Source organism: Pinus tabuliformis, chromosome 3_2 (genome assembly GCF_031772625.1).
Source record: "Pinus tabuliformis cultivar Carrire ecotype Pingquan chromosome 3_2, CPIR1, whole genome shotgun sequence".
NCBI lineage: Eukaryota > Viridiplantae > Streptophyta > Pinopsida > Pinales > Pinaceae > Pinus > Pinus tabuliformis.
Window position 1 is genome coordinate 36,648,066 of NC_142302.1, and position 26,611 is coordinate 36,674,676.

The 26,611-nt window shown below is 37.9% G+C and overlaps 1 protein-coding gene and 2 pseudogenes across 2 annotated transcripts; all 3 read right to left on the reverse strand.

Annotated features, from left to right (window-relative positions):
- The window catches only part of LOC149179692 (putative glucan 1,3-beta-glucosidase A), a 60,674-nt pseudogene extending 55,288 nt beyond the window's left edge, over positions 1-5,386 (reverse strand).
- A 484-nt stretch (positions 5,387-5,870) lies between these two features.
- LOC149179694 (uncharacterized) lies at positions 5,871-19,612 on the reverse strand (annotated as a pseudogene). Its single transcript, XR_016256685.1, has 10 exons — positions 19,319-19,612; positions 17,695-17,982; positions 8,916-9,047; positions 8,461-8,580; positions 8,155-8,349; positions 7,879-8,032; positions 7,413-7,582; positions 7,151-7,306; positions 6,489-6,839; positions 5,871-6,298 (listed from the first exon to the last, which is right to left on the reverse strand). The product of XR_016256685.1 is annotated as an uncharacterized LOC149179694 (transcript).
- A 3,551-nt stretch (positions 19,613-23,163) lies between these two features.
- Positions 23,164-26,395, reverse strand: LOC149179695 (putative glucan 1,3-beta-glucosidase A). Its single transcript, XM_089415755.1, has 8 exons — positions 26,161-26,395; positions 25,786-25,905; positions 25,487-25,681; positions 25,197-25,364; positions 24,731-24,900; positions 24,469-24,624; positions 23,780-24,135; positions 23,164-23,588 (listed from the first exon to the last, which is right to left on the reverse strand). The coding sequence occupies exons 1-8, from the start codon at positions 26,329-26,331 to the stop codon at positions 23,401-23,403; spliced, it is 1,524 nt and encodes a 507-aa protein (XP_089271881.1). The 5' UTR covers positions 26,332-26,395; the 3' UTR covers positions 23,164-23,400.
- Between the last annotated feature and the right edge of the window lie 216 nt (positions 26,396-26,611).

A 26,611-nucleotide genomic window follows, 5' to 3' on the forward strand; every position in this document is an offset into this window, starting at 1 on the left:
GGATTATACCTTGCTACGGAAGCCTTGAAGAGGAGCAACAGTACTGGCGGATGTCAGTGGAGACGGTTGCGAGTGGAGCAATAGAGGGAGCTATAGTGCAGGATTCCCAGGACAGCATGAAGCAGTAGTGCGAGATGCATGGAGTTGTTGTAGCAGCGCAGAGGTCAGAGAAGGGGCACTTGTCAACAACAAAGGGAGTTTCAGCATCACGGGTGTCTCTAGCCTCACAAACATGTCAGAGTTGGGAGATCAATTAAATACCTCTCAGTAACTGAGTTGCATTGCAACAGTTAGCAGTGGCAATGCTATGGGCAACACGATGCAGCATGATGAGAGGGGTTGTCGTATGGATGCAGAAGTGGCAGTGACAAGGCCATGGGTAGCAGTACATGATGCAGCAGTGCAAAGGATGATGGGAAGTAGGCCTAGCATCAACACAAGGACCAATGCTTTATGATCAAGATGATGCTCAGTGAGGAGTATTACTAGACCAGAGTCCTCGCTAAGAGGGAGTGTTGATTTGGGGTAGCACTGGATGTGCTCTAGCCATGAAAATTCGTGGAGAGGCTAAAGCACATGAGATATCCAATACCTAGAAATTGTTTGGGAACATTCTAAACAATTTGGGAGATATTAAAATAATTAATATTGTTAATGGAGTCCCTAAGTCTAAACTTAGGGAAAATAAAATATTAAATTGAATTAATATAAAACTGTGTTAGAAGGGTCCAAAAGTCATGGATCAAGCCATAGGTAATCTTAGTCATTGATTAGGGACTTAATCTCGGCCGTTGAATTGTCAACAAGAAAATTATAAGAGGAGGCTTGAGGGTCACTTGGATAACACACCAAGTTGATCAAGAATTCGATTTTCTGGGGCAAGGCTTGCTGAGGAAATCGAAGGAGTGATCAGAGTTGCAGCTGAGGGGCAGTGAATATAGAAGTGCAGAGGTAGAGAGGGTACAGGGAGCATCAGTGTAGAAGCCGGGAGAGAGGGATGCAAAGCCAACTAGAGGCCACGCAGAGGCATCCAGGAGCTGTGCAGTGCAAGAGAGAGCCAGCGTGGGTGACATAGAGGCTCTAGAGGCTGACGCAGTGCCTCTATAGGCTAACACAGGGCAAGTTGGGGTGACCCTAGGCTGACGCTGGGCCAGAGAGGCTGACGCAGTCCCTAGAAGCAGATGTTGGAGATTTCGTGGGGAAAATTAGAGCTGAGAGTTGTGGGATTGTTCATCCGAGGTTTTAGCCAGAATATTTGTCTCCGACTAAGAGGTACTACTACCGAGATCATTCTTTGTTGGGTGAGCTGGTTTGGTACCCTGATTGTATTCTGAAACTTCTTAATAATAAAACCCTCAGATAGCTGCACCGGTTTTCCTGCATTCGATTTTTCTGGGGACATTAGTCCAAAAACAATGGTGTCACTTGTTTGCTTGTTTCTCCTTCAGTTGATGATCTGTAATGTGTTGAGCATGTAATTGTATTTATTTTCAGTATTTACATGGTAAATAACTTGTTAATTAAACAGAATAAGTAGGCAGAAATAAATCAGAAAGTACATGAATGATTTCTAACAGTTAGACTTCGAAATTCCAAGAGATGATACATTCTATGTAAAGATAAAAGCATGAACGACTCTTAAGATTGAAAAGGGAAGCTTGAGATCATCAACTTACCAATAAGTGACTAAGGAATGATCGATCACAATATCTATAGTAGGATCCGAAATTTAAGTGCAGGCCAAAATTTTGGAGGGTGTTGTAGCCGCTACAATAGAGCCTTCACCTTCTTGCTAGCTTCTTTTTCAACCAGTATCTTGAATTCTACGAACTTGGAGAATGTCTCATCTTTCTTCCACATGAAGAAGATCCAACACTTCCGTGAGAAGTCATCAATAGAAATGACAAAATATTTGTGTTTGACAATGTAGGTTATCGAGAAAGGTCCATAAACATCATAGTGGATCCTTTCTAGGACTGCATGTGCTTTTTTGTCCCGATCATGGAATGTGGATTTTATGTACTTCTGCAACGTACATCCGTTTCATACATCTTAGTGCTTAAGTTCTCCTTTAGGGAGGCCAGTGGTTATCTGTTGTATAATATTTGAGGTACCATGATGCAAATGACCAAGTATTTTGTGCCAAATTTCATCGACATCGCAACCTGCACTTTCTCTGCCTTAGTGCTTAATGCAACACAGTCTTCCACATCTAGCTTATATAGGTTCTTCACATGAACCCCAATCTGGTTCACTTGTCCCGTGGCTATGTGTCTGAGAAACGCTTTTCCTTTGTTGAATATCACTTCACAACCATGGTAAACCAACCACTTGGTGAATGTTAGTAGACAGACCCCTAATCCTTTATCTTTACCTTTTTTTACTAGCGCCTCATATTGAAAATTTGAAGACAAAATATTTATTTTCTCTTAAAAAATTGTCTTAAAATCCCCCGCCGTATAGCAGTGTCGAATGCAATGATAAACAAGTTGTCTCTAATCGTATCAGCAGATATGAAAGGGACAGAAGAGGAATTGATGTCCAAGAAATTGTAAATGTTGTCGCATTCTTCTTAGCTGATTACCCCCACAAAACAAAGAGCCCAACAAATCGTTGTCTTTATATAAGATAACGTGAATGGTAAGTAAAATAACAAACTCGGTATAGGTGCAAGACAATGGTTGTGTGCAAGCTGGCGAACTTAGGGCGCAATGTTAGAGTCAATTTTGCAGTTGTTAGATAATATTGCCTTAAATTGATATGTTTGTGTCTTAATTGTTAATTGTATTAAATAGGCTTCATCTAAAGTGGCCATTATCTTAAATATAAAGTTTTGTCTTAAAATATTTTTGTCTCAAACTATTTTTGTCTTAAATATAAAGTTTTGTCTTAAAATAATTGTCTTAAATTGTTTTTGTCTTAAATATAGAATTTTGTCCTTAAATGTTTGTCTCAAACTAATTTTGTCTTAAATATAAAGTTTTGTCTCAAAATATTTTCGTCTTAAAATATTTTTGTCTCAAAGTGCTTTTGTATTAAACTACTTTTTTAAAACAATTCAATTGATATTAAATTTTAATATAAAACTGTCTTAAAAAATGTCTTAAAAGTGTCCTTGGTGTAGTAGTCAATTAGTGCAATTGTTATTATTATTACAATTAAAGATAGATACCACATTACAGATTTCAAGAATATCACAGAAGTTGAAGGTTACCACATTACAGATTTAAGGAATATCACAAAAATTGAAGGTTACTGGAGGTTAAACAATTAACCCCTTTCCTAACCGTCATTCTAATCTACAGATTCAAATACACCACCAGGAAATACAGGGTAGAGGGGAAATCCACTGAAAGGAAAAAGGGTTAACAAAATATATTCTCCAGAAAAGTATTAAGTTGAATGATAATAAGAAACGTGGGAAATTTAGTTGAATTAACGTGGGGAATAAGAAAGCATATATTAAGGTACCTCCATGACTTGAGGAGCTCAATCAGGTCCAAGGCCATTTGTTAGTTGGTACTCCCCCCCTATGCCATTATCTCCAATTACAATGTTCATCTCGAATGTTGCGGCATTGCCATCATTCCACCTAGGCTCACCTTGGAATTCGGCAGTCAATTGATCTTGTGATTGAGCCTGATAGTGTTCGTGTTCTTGTTAAACCACAAGACAATACATATAGTACCTAATAACTTATGTCATAAATTTTCATGAATTTGCTCTGACTCCTTAAACATAATCTATTAGAGACATGATACCTGAATGTACATTCCGTTGTAGGCTTTGATATGGACTTGGTTCTTGTTTGAGGGATTTCTTATGATTTGAAATGTTTCCCACTCTTCGGGTGTGTTAGTCACAGCATCCACACTTCCACCTCCTGCATTAACGGCTCGAACAAATTGTTTATTGAAGGCTCTAAGCTGGTAGGTACCATCTCTCACACGCCATATCTGTAGTTGTAATTTTTACCAACATGGATTTTTAAGCCCTTCTCGTTCATGTGACCCAAATGCTTATGCCATAGATCTGCTGAATTTTCTTCTTTTGTGATAGCAACCAAATTTGATTTTCCTATTAGTGTCTTCAATGTGCATAATGTTCCTGTCTTGGGTCCTTTGGCCACGACCAATGCACCTTTGCTAATTTTCTAGCCTCCTTTTCCAAAGCTTGTCGAATAGCCTTCATCATCCCATCGTCCCATAGAGATTAAACTCATGTGCATTTCTGGTACATGCCTGACCTGTTTCAACAATATATCTTGTCCATCTTTGATTGGATCCTTGACTCTGGGGCATCTCACCATGTAACCCCATGCAAAGATAGTCTTGTTTCATATAATCCTGGTGATTATGGTAGAGTGCATTTGGGGAATAATCATTTTTGCAGTATTGTTGGAGTGGGAGATGTCCAATCTTGGAGATCTAGAAACTAATGGCAGTGTGGAGATCTAGAAAGATATGATCTAGAAGGATCTAGAATCCTGAGTGAATTTGGCTTCACACTTAACACAACTTGCACAGCTTAATTATCTCACCTTAGAAACCGCAAATTTTCTGCTAATTGGTTCAAAAAATTTTGCAAATTTTATACAAACCTTAAAAGTATCCCATCCAAAACGACTTCCTCTGTTCACTGCAAGGTTTTTACCGCCTCCATCTTCTGCAACAACGTAGGTACCCAACTTAATTGATTTAAGTTGAATTTGTGCTCTATGGTGAGTGATTAAGAGATAAAATAAATTTAATTCTCTGAAAAAATAATATTTCATAATAATAATAATTTTGTTGGAAAAATGAATAAATTTTGATGTGATTATCACAGAAAATATTTCTCAAAAATTTGATATAGATTAACTTTAATTCAATAATAATAATAATCTAATTTAAATTCATGCTAAGTGAATGTATTATGCTTGATTGCGAGACAAAGTCCCTTATGTATCAAAATCCAGAAGCATCAATTAAATTACATTATAGGATTACAATGGAAGATGGGCTTTCAAGCTACTAACAAACTGAAACAAGGTAAAAGGAATATGAATAGAATAACCAACCATGAGATCCCTATCTTGGACACCATCAAATAAGAACTATCCATTGTTCAACAATGAGCCAATCCAGAAGAACTATCAATCCCTACACCACTATTGATGTATCTCCCCTAACATTAAAAGTAGTTGTGATATCCATGACATTGATTATCCACCTTATTAAAATTATGCTCCTAGATATAAGATAATCACCTTATTAAAATTATGCCCCTAAGATAAGATTGTTTAGAAGCATACACATGTATGGTTTCAACTTACTTTACATGTCACTCCAATGTCAAAAGCAACTGCAATATCATTGGTATTGATTATCCACTCTATTGAAATCATGTCCTGACATACAAGGCTGGTTGGAACTATGAACATTTATGGTTCCAACTTACCATATATGTTTCTTTAGTTGGTTTTGGGCAATTTTTACAAGGTGGAATCTTTTTTCAATGCAAAGTATATATGCTTATTAATAGTTTGAATAATCTCAGTGAATGTAGCTCCAAAAGGATATCAATTTTACCTGCATTGACTATCACTTGAAAATTTTAAGCAAAAATTTAATATGGAAAATATCTATTGTCATTTTTTACCGTTATATTATTCACTAGGAGTAATCAATCCATAAGATCAAGATACCATTCTTCCTAACAAAGATGACCTTTTATAGTGACAGCAAAACGTTTCTCGAGCATAGAGGCCCTTCACATTTTTTTTAATCCAGAATTATTTAAATTATATGTTTTTATCATATAGCTGTTTTTTTCCATATGAAAGACTATGCAAATAGTAAATAAAATTTAAAAACTAATAAATAAATAGATAAATAAAATTGAAACTCAATTTGAGAGATTCACATTATTATAATCTTTGGTGTCTGAGTATGACTTTATTAAAATACCATGTAATCCATATAGTGTCACAGTTGACACTCGCTCGATGGCAATATACATCTAACCTTAACTTGAACTTATTCAACGCCTGCCTTTTAGGGCCGCGTTCGTTCGATAGATAACACTAATAAAAGTAATATATGACGAGCGCGGTTGAGATCTGTAATTCATTCCTGCAATTGCAGATAGCTGTTCTGCACCATCCACTCGAAATTCCAATGGTTGTAATTATCATTTTTCAATGACCAGTGACCCCATCCAAATGTAGCAGTTCCATACACTTGCAGTTGCGCATTACCGAACCTCTGGTAATCCGACATTGATGAACCTTGATATTCGAATTCATCTGTCCACTCTCCTGTTTTTCATACATTTTTTAAGTATACAGTCAATTTGATTTTATCGGAAATTAGGAAAAGGTAAACAGCCGGATCCACCAAACTTTGAATTTTGTTGTTATTTGTACAGCAACAGCCCTCCCAATTGAAGATAAAAATTGCATTTGCTTAATTGGATAAATGTTTAAATATGGGAATTTGAGATCTTACCAACATAGATGAGGGGACCATTGGCACTTGTTAGGCTTTGCAAAATTTGAGCTCTGTTGTTATTGATATAGTCAATATTTTGCTGAACCGACATGTTTTTGAAAGTGGAATCATCATAGAGATTGTAGTAATGCACATCAACTACAGTGCATATCATGTTAAGCCATTGTTGATATCAAACAACTCTTTAGCATCCGCAGGACCAATTTTGTTGCACATTATCACATCGAAAGCTTTCGAACGGTGTCATAACCTCTTTTATAATATGTTTTCAATGTGTCCACGGGTACACCAGGTGCTCGGGGTTCATTCAGCAACTCAATTCCCAGGAGAGCTAAGTTTGAAGCATACCTAATTAACATCATATATATTATTAGCTCAAAGGGTTAAGAGATCAATTGATATTGGTGATTAATAGTCTTTCATCCAAAAAACACCCTAGAAAGTGGGAGCAATCCACAGAAAGCCAATAATGGAACCAACTTCCGAACAAAAGGAAAAATGAAGACAATCTACAAAGTGCTAATAAGATACCAACTTTACCTTGAGTGCTTAACAATTTGGAGAATCATTTCTCCATTTATCAATTATATAACATTAAGATGGTAAGCTTGCTTAAACTAGTCTCTTGGCAGATTTCTGAAATCAAATAACTTGTGTACCTGCCAGCGAGAAAGTCGATTACTGATATACTTTTATCGATGTTGTCTTGTGAATCAGGCCACTCAAGATATCCATCTCTGGTGCCGCTGTGTGCATCTCCGTTTTGGGAACCCGGAGCAGCATGGAGATCCACAATTACCCCTATGTTATGATTCCTGCATCAGTAATTACTAATTAATGAATGCAACATGTTCCAGTTACAGACTAGTTTTTCTTTCTATTTCTCGTCAATCAACTAATTAGCATCACTAGTTGTCGTACTTAGCCCATGTGAATGCGTTATCCAGAGCTTTCAGAGATCCTCCTACAAACGGAGCAGGAGGATTGGGGTCACTGGCAATCCACCATCCAACTGGAATTCTCACAGCATTTATACCATTACTGGACATGAATGCAAAGTCACTCTCCGTAATGAAGCTGTTCCAGTGATCCTGATTAACCATTCAACCAAATCAATATGATTAGGTTACTGAACCTTAAGTATTAGTTCAGTGGGTTCAACACTTGCAGTAAGAGGCAATGTCTAGGAAAGTTGTGAAATCCACTTTTACCAACAGTTAGTGCAACAGTTATTGCAGTTGAAGGTTAATACCACCCTCCATCTAGAAAACCAGGGAAGAGGAGGGAAATCTACTGAAAGGCAAAAAGGTTACAAGAATATGTTCTCCATAAATGAATTAAGTTGAATGCATGATAAGAGAGGTGGAAAATTATATAATCAACGTACATTCATGACTTGAGGAGAAGGCCGTTTGTTAGCTGGTACTCCCCCCCATGCCATTATCTCCAGTTACAATGTTCATCTCGAATGTTGCGGCATTGCCATCATTCCATCCAGGCTCACCTTGGAAGTCGGCAGTCAATTGATCTTGTGATTGAGCCTGATAGTGTTCGTGTTCTTGTTAAAGCACAAGACAATACATATGGTACCTAATAACTTATCTCATAAATCTTCATGAATTTGCTCTGACTCCTTAAACAGAATTTATTAGAGACGTGATACCTGAGTGTACATTCCGTTGAAGGCTTTGATATGGACTTGGTTCTTGTTTGAGGGATTTCTTATGATTTGAAATGTTTCCCCCTCTTCGGGTGTGTTAGTCACAGCATCCACACTTCCACCTCCCGCATTAACGGCTCGAACAAATTGTTTATTGAAGGCTCTGAGCTGGTAGGTACCATCTCTCACACGCCATATCTGTAGTTGTAATTGTAGTTAGTTGCAACTTGCACAGCTTAATTATCTCACCTTAGAAACCGCAAATTTTCTGCTGATTGGTTCAAAACTTTTTGCAAATTTTATACAAACCTTAAAAGTCTCCCATCCAGAAGGACTTCCTCCGTTCACTGCAAGGTTTTTACCGCCTCCATCTTCTGCAACAACGTAGGTACCCAACTTAATTGATTTAAGTTGAATTTGTGCTCCATCCTGACTGATTAAGAGATAAAATAAATTAAATTCTCTGAAAAATTAATATTTTTCAAAAAAGTCTACAAATAAATTTTGATGTGATTATTTTCGAAAATGAATCACAAAAACCTTAATTCAATAATAATAATCTAATTTAAATTCAGAGTTCAGAGTCCAGCCAGATGCTAAGTGAATGTATTCTGCTTGATTGTTGGACAAAGTCCCTTATGTATCAAAATCCAGAAGCATCAATTAAATTACATTACAGGATTACAATGGAAGAATGGAAGATGGGCTTTCAAGCAACTAATAAACTGAAACAAGATAAAAGGAATATGAATAGAATAACCAACCATGAGATCCCTGTCCTGGACACCATCAAATAACGATGGCTTTATCCATTGTTCAACAACGAGCCACCCTCCCAAGTTAACAGAACGGTACTTCTGGGCTCCGGAGCATAATGCAAGAAAGAAAAAAAACTCCTATTAAAATTAACTGGAGACGCAGCATGGAATGTGCCATTTAAAATGTTCAGAGGGAACAAGCGAACTGGGGATTTGATAAAACCCAGTGAGTGCTCCATTTCATTAGACGCCTTCGTTTTTATAGACGCGTTGGATTGCCATAAGTTTCTTGTACGCCGCCCTCTTTGACAAACTTTTGTATGTTTAAAGGCAACCGACTGACTTTGTGACATCTAGAAACTTTGAACTGTGACGAGTAGGACAACGATGCCGCGTTCGACAAGTCAGTTCCAGATATTTTCCAACTTTGTGTCAACGTTTAGAAGAAGTCCGTGACTTGTGAGTCAGCCGTAGTTCAGCCCATCACTCGTCTGAATTTGGACACTGTTGCAAGTCCGTGACTTGTGAATCCCAAATACTTTTGAAGTTTAGTTGACTTGTGAGTCAGCCGTAGTTCAGCCCACCACTTGTCTGAACTTGGACACTATTGCATGCCCAATCGAACAAGTTGTATCAGAAAAGCTAGAGGACAAACTAACTCCCCAGGCAATAAATTGGAAAGTTCCCAAGGAGCCTTTGAAACACATCTCAGAAATGCGCATGTGAGGATCGGTGGAGGAGCTGGTCAGTAGTATGACTTTTCTCAATCTACTGTGGTGAAGTCATGATCAATGGGGAGGATTTAAGTGAAACGAATTTGGAAATGTACTCCGTCGACATATTGACATGAACGAGATTAAGCGATATAATAATTCAGGCGATAAGAATGAAAATATATAACCTATGTCATTTAAGTGATAAGAACGAAGAAATGCAGCGTCTTTACGTGGAGGGAATAACTTTTTAGCTTGGATTCTACTACAAGTCATACATACTATGGATCTAGAACCTGGGGTAAGCTCACTCTAATGGTCGCTTGAGCTGAATCATTATCATCTTCTCCACCCATGTTCATGTCTTGTAAGTTGATCTATTTAAGACTTGGAATAGAGTAATTATGTGGCGGTTTTAAAAGTGAATTTATATTGTGATGTGGTGCTATTAAGTTTCTATTCCAACACGTCATGCCAAAAAATGACCTACTTCACACTCACAAGAGGAAAAAACAGTGACATGGCATCAAATATCTCAAGCGTTAGGGCTCCAAGGTGATGTATAGTCCCCCCTACCCTACCCCTTTGATATCAAGGATGACCATCATCATATAGGTTCTGGATCTAGTGATTCCCACCACATAGTCTCAAGGCCAACCTAAGGGATTCATGGGTCCACTAGCCACATCATCAATATCTCCAACACTAACCATCACGGGCTCAACATTTCATCATCTGAGGGTCCCTCTGAGTGTCAAGCTTCATGCGAACACCTCAACTAGCGCGACACTTTGCTCTAGGTAGGAAACATTGCACCATCAAAGTCAATTTATCTCTTTGCACTAGATAGTACAACTTCTAGTAATTTGTTTAGGAGGTAGGAAATCACCTCTAGAAGCCTCTACTGCTATGATTTGAACTGCCTGAAAAAACCTCTTCAAGATCAAGTTTAAATCAACAATCATTAGGTAACTAAAACCATCGATGCATCATATTGGACCATACTTAAATTTAGGGGCACAACCAATACTTCACACAAGGATCACCTTCAGATATCTGACTAGACCAAGTCTCATATAGGTGTTCCCTCTCTTGTGTTGGTTATGGCTAGATGGATAACCCTATTATGTGTTTCCAACCCCTAAGGGGAAGTGAAAGGTCCCAAGTCAACCCATCAATCCATAGGTGCATATCCAAAAGGTGGTAATGAAGTGGGCAAGACTTCAGGGCCAGGAGTCATAACCGAGTGATCAACTAATGGTGGTCCCACATCGCAAGTGTATATATGTAAGGAAGGAGCAATCGTGGAGGCATGAGTTACTCCTTTCCTTGAATTTCTTTTTCCACCCCTTTTGTGAGCCTTTTACTTTTTTATTATAATGCTTTGATGTGATTGCATAGCTCAGGAGCCCAAGCTTGCACTTGAGAGATTTAAAATTTATCACCCCTTAAGATAAGGTGGTTTATTGCTCTTCAAGGTTGGGAAAATATAATGATTCCTTTTTATATGTGGAGCATCAAGTGCTCTAGGAACTGGTGATCGCTGATGAGGGGGATATAGCTCATGCTAGGCTTCTTCCCATGTGTTAATTTTAGCCCCGACCATCTTTTGCATTTTTCCTTTTTCTTTCAGTGTGGCTTTATTGACTTTTACCATTATTTTAGCTGCATCAACCTCCAAGCAAATGTTTTCCATCCTAGATTTGAGAATGAGGATGACAAGGTGTCAATCCCCATGACCAATGACCACCTACCCGAAGAATGGATACGGAATAGAGGGAATGATGTAAATTGGTAAATATGGAATATCATGGGTATGCAACTCCAATCAAATCCTCCCCATTAGTGTCCTTACTACAACCCTAAGGCCTCAGAGGAGGTCCCATTGGACTAGGATCAAAGACTAACCTCCCAGGTGAAGTGAGGGAACAAGAATACAATCAAGATTAGTCAATCATCTGAATCACCCCTTACTTCATGTCAATATGCCCCAAAACAATAAGCGAAGGCACGTGATTACAAAATGGTAAAAGTACCTACCAATAGATGACCCACCTTCCTTCAAGGAGGAATGTCATATGGGAGAAAGAAATTTGAATGGAGCATATATGTAGAGGTTCCATGGCATCATGTCAAATGTTGATCAATAGGGTTGTTGGTGAACTAGTTGTCCAAGGAGAAAATTTTCTCCTATGGGATATCCACTTTTTGATGGGTAACAATGACCAAATCCTAATACACCTAAGTGCAACATTATTTGAGGGTTTAAGATTTCTTTGAAAATCTCTACTAGCAAATTATATTAATTCAAACCCTTTTGCCTCGTGTTCTTTGCTATCCATGATCTCAAAATTGAACTCTTAAAATACCTAAACACACTCACATTAAGGGGTTGGAATCTATGAGTAGTTAATGGATGTGAATTCAACAAGTATATGCCTATATTCTTTGCAAAATCAACAAGCCTATGCCTATATTATTTGCCTCCACCATGGTTTGTAAAGCGATGCAGTGGTCATGGGCATTAAAAATTAACAAGTATATGTTTTCAATTGAGACACCACCAAGTACAAATGCAACTAAATAATTAATTCAATTCATAAATAATTATTTAGTCATTCATGCATTGGGATGTGTAACCTAACATGCTCTTGGCTTACAAGTTTTTATATACTTCTTAACTTGATACTTTCCCTTAAACATATAAAACCATGGATTGAAAAATTGATTGCATTTACACAACACAATAAAGTTATCCACTCCCTGCAATTACATAGAATTTTTGGCACATTCCTTCTCCCTCTCCTAGAAATTACCCACATGCTACAATTCCTTCTAGCTTGTAAACCAATCTCATCATAGTTTCATATTCTAGAGTGTAGGAATGTTTCTCATATGCATTGGATAGTGTATTAGAACTTGGTCACAATCATAGGGTGTAAATTCAAAGCTTTATCTCCATCTAGGCCGTTTGTTGTTGTAACACGAGGTTTGATGTCTTTTCTTGAACCCTATCCACCATGATTTCCTAGGAAATCCATCTCTAAATGGATTTGGCCTCCACTGACATATTTGAGCAAAAATGGCCTTTGTTTATATCAACCTCATCCCATGGACAATCTCAACTATCTTCTTATACCAACCAACCATTTCCTCCTCCTCTTATCCAATTAACATTGTAAAAGTAATTTCCTCTTTGCATGAGTGAAACCATTTAGCCAATAATGCAATGATGTTGGTGCAATTCCGTATATTTTCATGGTTGCTATTATTAGATATCCATTGAATTTTACATCAATAAATTGCCTTCATCCAATGTTCCATTGGGTTTTTGGAACTCGGGGCACAAGAATGGGGAGATACACAAGGGGGAGAGGTGGGAGCACCCCAAAATTCGAGGGAAATTCACGAGGGAGGGGATGATGATCGGGTTATATATATATATATATATATATATATATATATATATATATATATATATATATATATATATATATATATATATATATATATATATATATATATATATATATAAACATTATTCAAATTCAATAATGAAATACATGGATTCATACATCATAAATGATTGAATGAAATAGAAATAGTAAAATATTTTATACATTGATTTAAATTCATCATTCATTATTCTAGCATCTGATCAGTACTAAGAAAAATAGTAAATATTAATGTTTGAATACTAGAATAGTAAATTGAAATTACTCAAATTCAAAAATAGTAAAAATTGACGAGCCAAAGACTTGGTCTAAGGTCATCAGTATCTAGAGACAACACTCAAAAGTTAAAACTAAAAATTAAAAATGGATAATGAACCAATGTTATCAGAATTAGACTAGTGATCGAATTAGTCGAACCCATAACTGGGAACTCGAAAAAAGCTAGACCAAAAAACCAGTTGACCAAAAAATACATATATATTCATGTGCATCCATATGAATCCAAACCATTAAACACAAATATGCAAATTTTCTCATATATATAGCAAAGGTGCATATAACCAAAATAGCATCAAGTGTAATCCAATTTGAACCAAAAATACATCAACAAAGAGGCTCTAAATGGCCTCTACAATCCAAAAAAATCACACTAACAAATACCTGCATATCATCAAAATCATTGCATATATTGGGATCCTCATCATCAATAATTCCCTCTAAGCATTAAAGTGAGATAGAAAATGTTTAACATGTCATGTTGAGATTTTGTTTGAGTGATAGATACAATTTTACTAGGGTCGTGACAAAGGAGTTCAATAATCAATGTTGCCAATTTCAAGGTACATAGAGGGTTTGGTTCTCTTCATTAAATGCTAAGTTCCATACCCTCAAACATGATAGAATCCAATGGAAATTTTGCAATTCCCTATTAATTGTTCACCAATTGTTCTATGCTGCAACTATTACTTCAACAATATCCAATAGCATCCAATTTAACAATTTCACTTCTTCAATTAGCTAATGACAATGGAGCAATAATAAATATAACAATTATACAAATGCATAGTGAAAGACAACCAAGAGACAAGAGACACAATATTTGGTCAATGACAAGCGAAAAACCCCACTAAGGGGAAAACCCTTCCAAATCTTCTTCTATTAGATGTCTTCAAATGTTTACCAGAGAAAATACAACATCCAAGAGTCAAAGTCAAACTTTGACTAGCCAATATCCAATATCCAAATATGCCAAACAACTATCTAAACCAGAGACAATGGAGAGAGATGAAGTCAACAATAGTCAAATTTTATCTTCTTGTAATCTGCCAAAGTCAACAAAAGTCAACAACAAAGCAGTCAACCCTAACCAGTCAATGATTAACACATCCCTTTAGGAGCTCAATCAACTTTAGTCAAACTCAGCCTCAAATGATGGTCAAAGTCAGCCCAAAATAGTCCTCAAAACCTCAATCAAACTAAGTCAAAGGAGAGAGAAATTTTGTTGTTACAGTCTGCAATTTTCTATTGTCAAACTAGAAAGTCAACACTAGTCAAACTGCCCATATTGCCTCTGTTTTTGTGCCAGTCAACACAACCTCAAGAAATCATATTTTTTTAGGTCAAAGCAGATCAAAATGTGAAGTCAAACTCGGTCAAACTGCAATCAAACTGTCCAACTGAAAAGTCAATGCAGAAATAGTCAAAACTGCCTCCAAGATCCTCGCACATGTGAAGAGAGAAGAGCTTCATTTAACCTATATGAACCAAATAAATGAACAGAGAAGAAGAATGTGTGTTGTGTGATGTCCAAATGAGCCAAGAGGGCACTTGTATTTATATGCAACTTGAGGGGTGTCATTTTGTCCATGAGATGTGCCATTTGACCCAAGGTCGACCTTGACAATTTTGTATTTGTGTGCTTGACCTCAAAAATCCACTTTTCCTTATCCAAATTGAGTGCTTCAAAAGTCAATTTTGTTTCTCTCGAAAAGAGGAATTAAATGCAATGATTATCTCCATCAAATGAGTTGTCCAAAGTGGAATTTGAACCTAGTTTCACAATTTAACACTCCCTCTCAACTAGGGAGAATTTCACCTGCCAATATCTGACCATCGATCATCGTGCCATCCTATCATCATGCACCATATTTTCTTGTCTTTGCTCATCTCATGTTGAACATTCTCGAATCTAAAGAAGAATAAATGTTGCAGGGGAACTCTAGCTACCACCCTAACTCTATCACCATCGGGGAGACTCTACTACCACCCGGAATCATCATCATCATCATCATCATATCGGGAAGCCATGGCTACCACCTAAAACCAAATACAATGGGCGAGATCAAACTACCCCAATGCATAGTGATCACACTATATCCCAAATTTCCTAACAATAGGTGAGATCAACTTACGAGAGATAAGGATCACACTCTACCCTATTGTCCCTGCTTATCCATCTTAACCCTAAAGAATCAGATGGCAGAACACTTTCATCCACCAACTTGGGCGAGATCCACCTACTGCAAGGGGTAGGGATCACACTCTATCCCAATTCCCTCAACCCATTGGCCAGATGGGAGAGGTTATCCCACAGAGTGGGCAAGATGCTAACTGGGGCATACTCTAACTAGGGGAGATCCCAAGTCTCAACATCTTATTGGTCAAAGGTCTCTCATCCTCAAGAGCCCTATAACTCCATTCCTCACCCTGGGAGCTCAACAAGGTGGGGGAAGAGCACTGCTCAATGTTCTTTATCAACTTAGACCCTTATTCGAAAGGGTCATCTCAACCAGTGGAAGTTACTCTTTAAAGACCAAGAACTTCTCTTTCATCAAAGCCTTGGTGAAGATATCAACTATCAACTCATCTATCGAAATGTGGAGGAGTCTCACGGCTCCTCTCTGCACCATGTCGTAGATGTAATGATATCTGATCTCAATATGCTTGGACTTGTCGTGAAACACAGGATTCTATGACAAACGAATCCCACTCTTGTTATCACAATAGATGATTGTCGTGTCCAGAACCTGCTCAAATAGCTCTCCAAAGAGATTCCTCAACCAAACTGCTTCATAGCTCGCTAGGCTGGTTGCAATATACTCGGCCTCAGTAGCACTAAGGGCTATGGATTTCTACTTCCTGCTCATCCATGATATCATGGTAGATCCTAGACTAAAACAACATCCGGAAGTACTCTTCCTGTTGACAACACTACCAACCCAATATGCATCTGTATATCCATGTAGTCTAACATCTCCAACGACATATCTCAATCCAAGTTTAATAGTCCCATGTAGATATCTTAATACATGCTTGGCATTGACCTAATGTACATGGTGAGGCTCAGTCATAAAGTGGCTCAAAGTGTTAACTGTGAAGCATATGTCACAGTGAGTGTTTACAAGAAACATCAGAGCACCAACCGGTGGTCTATATTTGATAAGTCTGGTTTGGCAGCCTCTCCACATAGCTTCTTGAAATTCATCTCCATAGGTGTAGGCAAGGACTTGCACTCAACTATGCCAAATCTTTCTAGAAATTTTACAACATATTTTCCTTGTGAAAGGAAAATCTCGCCCGGCTTTAGCCATAGTTCTAGTCCTAGGAAATAGTGCATCAAATCAAGGTCTTTCATCTCGAACTCGAAAGCCAACTTCCTCTTACATTATAGAATGAAAGGGTTTGCACCTGTCATGAATAATTCATCAACGTATAATACCAAAATTAGAGGCATACCTTGTATCATTTTGAAGTACAAGTTTGGATTAGCATTGCTCCTTGTGAATCCCATATTCATCAAGTAACTATCGATACGAGCATACCAAGCACGAGGGGCTTGCTTCAATCCATAGATAGATTTCTTCAATCGGAATACATGGGTCTTCCTGTCATGAACTTCAAATACTGAAGGTTGTTCAACATATACTTATTCTTGTAGTAAACCATGTAAGAAAGTAGTCTTCACATCCATTTGATGAAGAGTCCATCCCATACTTGCAGCAATGGATTCAAGAAGATTCCATCCCAAACTTGCAGTAAGGGATTCAAGGGATTCAAGGGTCCTGTTAGCTCTGCTACAATTTTTGACATTTGAGAGTCAAAGATAGCTTGGCCGTGTTGTTTTATGCTAAAAGGGAGCTCATAGCAATCTGTTTTCTTCTTCCCCTTCATTCTCCTTATACTCTTTGACTCCCGCTATCCCTGTTTTCCTCTAAAATCCTTTGTAAACCTATATTCCCCTTCGCCCCCGCTTAATCCCTTTTACTCCGCTGCCTTTGTTATATCCTTTGAAACTCTGCGTAATCCTGTGTTTCCTCTGACCCCCGAGCGCTAAGCTTTAGCCACCATATGACCCAACCATATGACTCGGCGCTTTTATAACCCTCCGCCTTAATTCCCACCGTCGATTGCATCACGATCCGACGGTCTTCACTGTTTTTACTGTTCATTAAGCCTTGTTCTTTTCCCCACTGTCGATCACATCCACCGTGAGATCTAACGATAGTCGCTCCTCCCGATCGCGCGAGTTGCCCACTCGTTAATGCGCGGGGAAAGCGGTTTCCCGCCCGTCACGTCCGCCACGCGTCGCGCGTTGAGTGGGATCACGCGGGTTTATACGGAAACCGCCGCAGCTCCATAGGTGGTGCGGGGAATACCGCCCGCCAGAAAAACCACCCTCCCTCGCTCGTTAAACCCCGTGTTCTTTTGACCCCCAATCAACGTCGGATCTGCCCAACTGCGATCTAACGGCCCACGTTCGCCCGTCCACGTTACCTCCCGATACTCCTCATCAAACGATCTCCGCCGTTGATCTGTGTGATCCGACGGCTGAGCTTCGTTCCTCCGTTCAGTCTGCCCCCGCCATACTGTCTGTACTACCCTCGGTTGTTCTTTAATCCTCAACAACTGTATTTAAGGAAGGGGATGGCTGAGAAGAAAAAGGACGGCCTCGAGCAGTCAAAGGCATTTACCAGTTATGGAGTTTCACTCATACAACACTCCACCTGCCCGAGAAGGACTGCAGAACATCAGAGAAAGTCGAATTCATGCGCAGACACAGTCAAATCGTAGCAGAGACTCCATCAGAGAGTTAAGGTGGTTGGTGGTCCATTATGACCCCTCCACGCATAGCACAACAGAATATCTTTGTAAACAAACTCTATATATACCCAAAAAACAGATGTAATCAGGGTTGATGGTTGTTGTATTGATGTAAGGTTCAACTTCTGCAGACTGTAACTACTGTGATACCTACAGTGTCTGGTCTTCATTTTCAGTTAATGCAAGCTTCTTTTGCTGTTAATTGTTCACTTTCCACTTCTTCTTTGTTCTAGGCTGTGCTTGTTATGCATTTTTCATGTGCTCTTGATGTTTAACATCAGAGGGGTTGTCATCCCACCTCTGTGTTAGAATCTAGTATGTATTATTGAAGGTGTATGCAGGTTTCTGTTTTCTTGGTGCCAGAGAGCTATCATCCTGTCTGTGCATTAGGAAATAGATTTATAGACCTTTCTACTGGTTGCAGCCGACCATCACATGGTCTTGTGCATCTGCTGGTGTGGTCAGTATTCTCCATGTTCACCTATTCCTTAAACTGTGAGTAATTGGTGGTCTAAAGCCTTATAGTCTAGGGGTGTTCACCCATGTCTGGGGTTAAGCATGGTAGAAGTGGTTATCTGGCTTGAATATGCATCATTCCTTCCATTCATCCACCATTTTCCAACATTTTTGTTGAGTTTGTAATGTTCCCGAGCATCTCTGATATACAACCTAGGAGAGTTTCTTGGGGTGATAACAGGTCCATCTCGTCTTCTTGAATCCTTGGAATCTCGATTGGATTGATGAGGTCTTCTTGACTTAGATAGCATTCCCTTTCCTTTCTTCACATTCTTTTTCTTCCCTTGAGTAGCGAAGGTAGTGGGATCTCCTTCATTTGGCCTTTGAATTCTTCCTCTAGATATCATCAATCTTTCCTCTTGATTGAATAGAGCAAGTAGCTCATCAAAAGAAGGCATCATTTCCATGTTGTTGATATAATTAATGAACATATCTGATGATGAAGGAAGGCCACTAAGGGAAGTCATTGCCAATTCCCTGTCAGGTATTGGATTTCTTGAGCAGTCTGGAGTTGGTCCCTGATCTCAGTGATTCTTATGAAAAATGATTGCACGGTTTCTCCCTTATGCAACTTAGATTCCTTGAGTTGATTTTTCAATTCCATTATATGACTCAAATTGTTTACCTCATACGCCCCCACAATTTTATCATACAATTCTTTGGAAGTCTTCAAGGACGAAATATAAACAAGTAAATGATCTCTTAAAAAGCCAATAATGATCTTCTTTGCTTTAATCTTACCTTTCTTATACTTGGACTTGACAGCTTGAGAAGCATTTTCTGGTGGTGGTGAAATCTTTCCTTCCATGTACTCCAAGACATCATAATCATCCAAGGTGACATTGATCCTCGTCTTCCATGCTGCAAAGCCACATGAGTCAACTAGCTTTTCATTATCCTTGAAATAAGAGGTAGACATTTTTACCAAAATATTTTCCCCTTTCAATCAACTACTTAGAAGATGGATGCTTTTGCTCTATGTCTCTTGGGCTTGTCTTCACTTCAGCTCTAATACAATGTTATTTTTTCATCAATTGTTCTATGGTACAACTATTACTTCAACAATATCCAACAACATCCAATTTAACAATTTCACTTCTTCAATTAGCCAATAACAGTAGAGCAATAGTAGATAGAACAATTATACGAATGCACCATGAAAGACAGCCAAGAGACAATATTTGGTCAATGACTAGGGGAAAACCCCACTAGGGGGAAAACCCTTGCAAATCTTCTTCTATTAGATTGTCTTCAAATGTTCAGCAGAGAGAGTACAACATCCAAGAGTGAAAGTCAAACTTTGACTAGCCAATATCCAATGTCAATATCCAAAATCCAAATATGTCAAACACCTATCTAAATCATAAACAAAGGAGAGAGATGAAGTCAACAATAGTCAAATATGATCTTCCTATAATCTGCCCAAGTCAACAACAGTCAACAGTAGAGCAGTCAGCCCTAACCAATCAGTAGTCAACGATCAACACAAACTTTTACAAGCTCAGTCAACTTTAGTCAAACTCGGCCTCAAATGCTGGTCAAAGTCAGCCCAAAAAAATCATCAAAACCTCAGTCAAACTAGGTCAAATGAGAGAGAAAGTTTGTTGTTACAATCTACAATTTTTTGTGGTCAAACCAAAAAGTCAACACTAGTCAAACTGCCTAGATTGCCTCTGTTTTTGTGCCAGACAAATCAGCCTCAAGAAATCATATTTTTGCAAGTCAAAGAAGATCAAAATATGAAGTCAAACTTGTTCAAACTACAATCAAACTATCCAGTTGAAAAGTCAACACAAAAAAATTCAACATTGCCTCCAAGATCCTCGCACATGTGAAGAGAGAAGAGTTTCCTTTAACCTATACGAACCAAACAAATGAAGAGAGAAGAAGAATGTGTGTTTTGTGATGTCCAAATGAGGCAAGAGGGCACTTGTATTTATATGCAACTTGAGGGGTGTCATTTTGTCCATGAGATGTGTCATTTGACCCAAAGTCGACCTTGACAATTTTGTATTTGTGGGCTTGACCTCAAAAATCCACTTTTCCTTATCTGAATCGAGTGCTTCAAAAGTCAATTTTGGTCCTCTCGAAAAGAGGAATTCAATGCAATTATTATATCCATCAAATGAGTCGTCCAAAGTGGAATTTGACCCTTGTTGCACAATTTAGCATCCCCCAAATCCTAAAATCCTAAACATTGTTGAGTCTGTTGGAATTTGAGTGGGATATAAAATTAAACTTTCTCCACATGAAATTCCTATGATGTCAGAACCACTCTCAAACATCCTAAATCTATTAATGGTAATGTTAAATGTTTATTTATTTTTCATTTTCATCATTCTACTTTAAGAATTTAACATTATCATTAATTGCATAGCATTAGTAGGGCCCTAAGCTTGAATATTAGGCTTCCCCACTTATAATTTATTGTTTTCAAGCAAAATTCAGGAGAGACACCCTGTCATTTCCTAGGGGTAATTCCCACAAGCATTCCTTTTAGGGAAACATGTCCACCACATTGGAGAAACACATCCCGCATATTTGGGAAACACTTTCCCCTGCATCTCCCCAAGTTTCCCCAAAAGGGGGACGTGAGGAAACATTTCCCAAAACATCCCCCCATCCCGAGTACGTGGGAAACATGGGGAGCGTGCACCCCACCCTAGAGGATGTGTCCTCATGGAACACTGCCTTCATATCCTCTTTTATCCAACCTATGAAGCACTAATCTTCTTGGTTGAACTTGCACCTTGATCTGTGATTGATGGTGGAGCAACACTTTCAGCGTCTACCTCATTATGCTCTTCCACATGTGTAATTAAATTTTCTTCAATGACACCTTGGTTTATCTCCTGATTTGATGCAATGTGTTGTAGTTGAGCACCTATGGTCACTCACCTTCATGCGCTCATTATACCAGCATCATAATTCCCTCTTGTCATGAATGTAAAAGCTAATAGAAGAAGAACATAAACATGCAAACAATAGAAACCGAACCCTACAGTGCCACAAAAGAAACATACAAATAATAGATACTATGTAACAAAAACAAATACAATGTCAAACATACAAATAATAGATAAAGTGTCAATACTTAAACTAAAATACTCTGTGGAGTGTTGACATTGATCTGTTGTACAATTTGGAATTGTGAATTGCAGAAATGGTGCATCCATGGATAATAGGCACCGATATATAGTATTCAACTATGAGTTTTGATTGGTGAATGATCATTTGCATGTATTGCATGATTTAACTTTTAAATGAGCATCTAGGATTGATTTGATTATGATCCAATGTCCAGAAAATTCCCCTAACTGATCCTTGTGATTCTGAAGTGTTTAATGGTCTTGCGGGATTAACTTGATGAATTTAATGGGTAAATTGTTATTAATCATTGTGTTATAGAGTGCATTGTTAGAGATGGGTTGTTGATCACACTTGCAGGCGACGTTGATCATAAATTAATGGATTGATGTGCACGTGAAGACCAACATACTACTAGGCTTGTTATTTCGTTGCTTGTTCTCCACATGCCATCCAATCTATTTGATATGATAGTGAATCTCTACCTCTTGATTGATCAAACTATGATGGTTTGAGGTTTGATTGTGTCTTGGTGTCAAAACAGTATGGGATGTGGTAGTACAGGATGTTTATATGGCAAACATGTAAGTCATGCACTTTGATGTTGAAAATTTGATTTCTAGACAGTTTTGGATCCAGTCAATTTATGGGTAGTTTTTTAATTTTTTTGGACATTTTGTTTGATTTAATTAACCTAACATAATATTTTACTAATGGAAATATTGATTTCCATTATCACCTATAGGCAATTTGATATGACCTCTTGCATAAGAACTATCAATCCCTACACCACTATTGATGTATCTCCCTTAACATTGAAAGTAATTGTGATATCCATGACATTGATTATCCACCTTATTAAAATTATGCTCCTAGATATAAGATAATCACCTTATTAAGACTGGTTGGAACTATGAACATTTATGGTTCCAACTTATCATATATGTTTCTTCTGTTGGTTTTGGACAATTTTGACAAGGTGGAATCTTTTTTCAATGCAAAGTCTATATGCTTATTAATAGTTTGAATAATCTTAATGAATGTAGCTCCAAAAGAATATCAATTTTACTACATTGACTATCACTTGAAGATTTTAAGCAGAAATTTAATATGGAAAATATCTATTGTCATTTTGTACCATTATATTATTCACTGGGAGTAAACAATCCATAGGATCAAGATACCATTCTTCCTAACAAAGATGACCTTTTGCAGTGATAGCAAAAGGTTTCTTGAGCATATAGAGGATTATACTACCTCGTGGCCTTCACATTTTTTTAATCCAGAGTTGTTTAAATTATATATTTTTATCATATAGCTGTTTTTTTCCGTATGGAAGACTGCAAATGCTAAATAAAATTTATAAAATAATAAATAAATAGATAAACAAAATTGAAACTCAATTTGAGAGATTCACATTATTATAATCTTTGGTCTCTGAGTATGACTTTATTAAAATACCATGTAATCCACATAGTGTCACAGTTGACACTCGCTCGATGGCAACATACATCCCTTAAGTTGACCTTATTCAACGCCTGCCTTTTAGGGCCGCGTTCGTTCGATAGATAACACTAATAAAAGTAACATGTGACGAGTGCGCTTGAGATCTGTAATTCCTTACTGCAATTGCAGATAGCTGTTCTGCACCATCCACTCGAAACTCCAATGGTTGTAATTATCATTTTTCAATGACCAGTAACCCCATCCAAATGTAGCAGTTCCATACACTTGCAGTTGCGCACTACCGAACCTCTGGTAATCCGACATTGATGCACCTTGATATTCGAATTCATCTGTCCACTCGCCTGTTTTTCATAGATTTTTTGAAGTATTCAGTCAATTTGATTTTATCAGAAATTAGGAAAAGTTAAACAGCCGGATCCACCAAACTTTGAATTTTGTTGTTATTTGTACAGCAACAGCCCTCCCAATTGAAGATAAAAATTGCATATGCTTAATTGGATAAATGTTTAAATATGGGAATTTGAGATCTTACCAACATAGATGAGGGGACCATTGGCACTTGTTAGGCTTTGCAAAATTTGAGCTCTGTTGTTATTGATATAGTCAATATTTTGCTGAACCGACATGCTTTTGAAAGTGGAATCATCATAGAGATTGTAGTAATGCACATCAACTACAGTGCTTGTTAAGCCATTGTTGATATCAAACAACTCTTTAGCATCCGCAGGACCAATTCTGTTGCACATTATCACATAGGCAGAGGACGAATGCTTTCGAACGGTGTCATAACCTCTTTTATAATATGTTTTCAATGTGTCCACGGGTACACCGGGTGCTCGGGGTTCATTCAGCAACTCAATTCCCAGGAGAGCTGAGTTTGAAGCATACCTAATTTAACATCATATATAAAAATAAATAAAAAAGATTTATTATTAGCTCAAAGGGTTAAGAGATCAATTGATATTGGTGATTAATAATCTTTCATCCAAAAAACACCCTAGAAAGTGGGAGCAATCCACAGAAAGCCAATAATGGAACCAACTTCCGAACAAAAGGAAAAATGAAGACAATCTACAAAGTGCTAATAAGATACCAACTTTACCTTGAGTGCTTAACAATTTGGAGAATCATTTCTCCATTTATCAGTTATATAACATTAAGATGGTAAGCTTGCTTAAACTAGTCTCTTGGCAGATTTCTGAAATCAAATAACTTGTGTACCTGCCAGCGAGAAAGTCGATTACTGATATACTTTTATCGATGTTGTCTTGTGAATCAGGCCACTCAAGATATCCATCTCTGGTGCCGCTGTGTGCATCTCCGTTTTGGGAACCCGGAGCAGCATGGAGATCCACAATTACCCCTATGTTATGATTCCTGCATCAGTAATTACTAATTAATGAATGCAACATGTTCCAGTTACAGACTAGTTTTTCTTTCTATTTCTCGTCAATCAACTAATTAGCATCACTAGTTATCGTACTTAGCCCATGTGAATGCGTTATCCAGAGCTTTCAGAGATCCTCCTACAAACGGAGCAGGAGGATTGGGGTCACTGGCAATCCACCATCCAACTGGAATTCTCACAGCATTTATACCATTACTGGACATGAATGCAAAGTCACTCTCCGTAATGAAGCTGTTCCAGTGATCCTGATTAACCATTCAACCAAATCAATATGATTAGGTTACTGAACCTTAAGTATTAGTTCAGTGGGTTCAACACTTGCAGTAAGAGGCAATGTCTAGGAAGGTTGTGAAATCCACTTTTACCAACAGTTAGTGCAACAGTTATTGCAGTTGAAGGTTAATACCACCCTCCATCTAGAAAACCAGGGAAGAGGAGGGAAATCTACTGAAAGGCAAAAAGTTTACAAGAATATATTCTCCAGAAAAGAATTAAGTTGAATGCATGATAAGAAAGGTGGAAAATTATATAATCAACGTACATTCATGACTTGAGGAGCTTTGTCAGGTCCAAGGCCGTTTGTTAGCTGGTACTCCCCTCCTATGCCATTATCTCCAGTTACAATGTTCATCTCGAATGTTGCGGCATTGCCATCATTCCATCCAGGCTCACCTTGGAAGTCGGCAGTCAATTGATCTTGTGATTGAGCCTGATAGTGTTCGTGTTCTTGTTAAAGCACAAGACAATACATATAGTACCTAATAACTTATCTCATAAATTTTCATGAATTTGCTCTGACTCCTTAAACAGAGTTTATTAGAGACGTGATACCTGAATGTACATTCCGTTGTAGGCTTTGATATGGACTTGGTTCTTGTTTGAGGGATTTCTTATGATTTGAAATGTTTCCCACTCTTCGGGTGTGTTAGTCACAGCATCCACACTTCCACCTCCCGCATTAACGGCTCGAACAAATTGTTTATTGAAGGCTCTGAGCTGGTAGGTACCATCTCTCACACGCCATATCTGTAGTTGTAATTGTAGTTAGTTGCACGCATTAATTGTGTCACCTTAGAAACCGCAAAGTTTCTGCTGATTAGTTCAAAACTCTTGGCAAATTTTATACAAACCCTAAAAGTCTCCCATCCAGAAGCACTTCCGCTGTTCACTGCAAGGTTTTTACCGCCTCCATCTTCTGCAACAGCGTAGGTACCCAACTTAATTGATTTAAGTTGAATTTGTGCTCCATCCTGAGTGATTAAGAGATAAAATAAATCAAATTCTCTGAAAAATTAATATTCTATAATAATAATAATCTAATTTAAATTCAGAGTCCAGCCAGATGCTAAGTGAATGTATTCTGCTTGATAGTGGGACAAAGTCCCTTATGTATCAAAATCTAGAAGCATCAATTAAATTACATTACAGGATTACAATGGAAGATGGGCTTTCAAGCAACTAATAAACTGAAACAAGATAAAAGGAATATGAATAGAATAACCAACCATGAGATCCCTGTCCTGGACACCATCAAATAACGATGGCTTTATCCATTGTTCAACAACGAGCCACCCTCCCAAGTTAACAGAACGGTACTTCTGGGCTCCAGAGCATAATGCAAGAAAGAAAAAAACTCCTAATAAAATTAACTGGAGACGCAGCATGGAATGTGCCATTTAAAATGTTCAGAGGGAACAAGCGAACTGGGGATTTGATAAAACCCAGTGAGTGCTCCATTTCATTAGACGCCTTCATTTTTATAGACGCGTTGGATTGCCATAAGTTTCTTCTACGCCGCCCTCTTTGACAAACTTTTGTATGTTTAAAGTCGAAATCGCAATTCAAGGCGACCGACTTTGTGACATCTAGAAACTTTGAACTACGATGCCGCGTTCCGTGACTTGTGAGTCCCAAATACTTTTGAAGTTTAGTTGACTTGTGAGTCAGCCGTAGTTC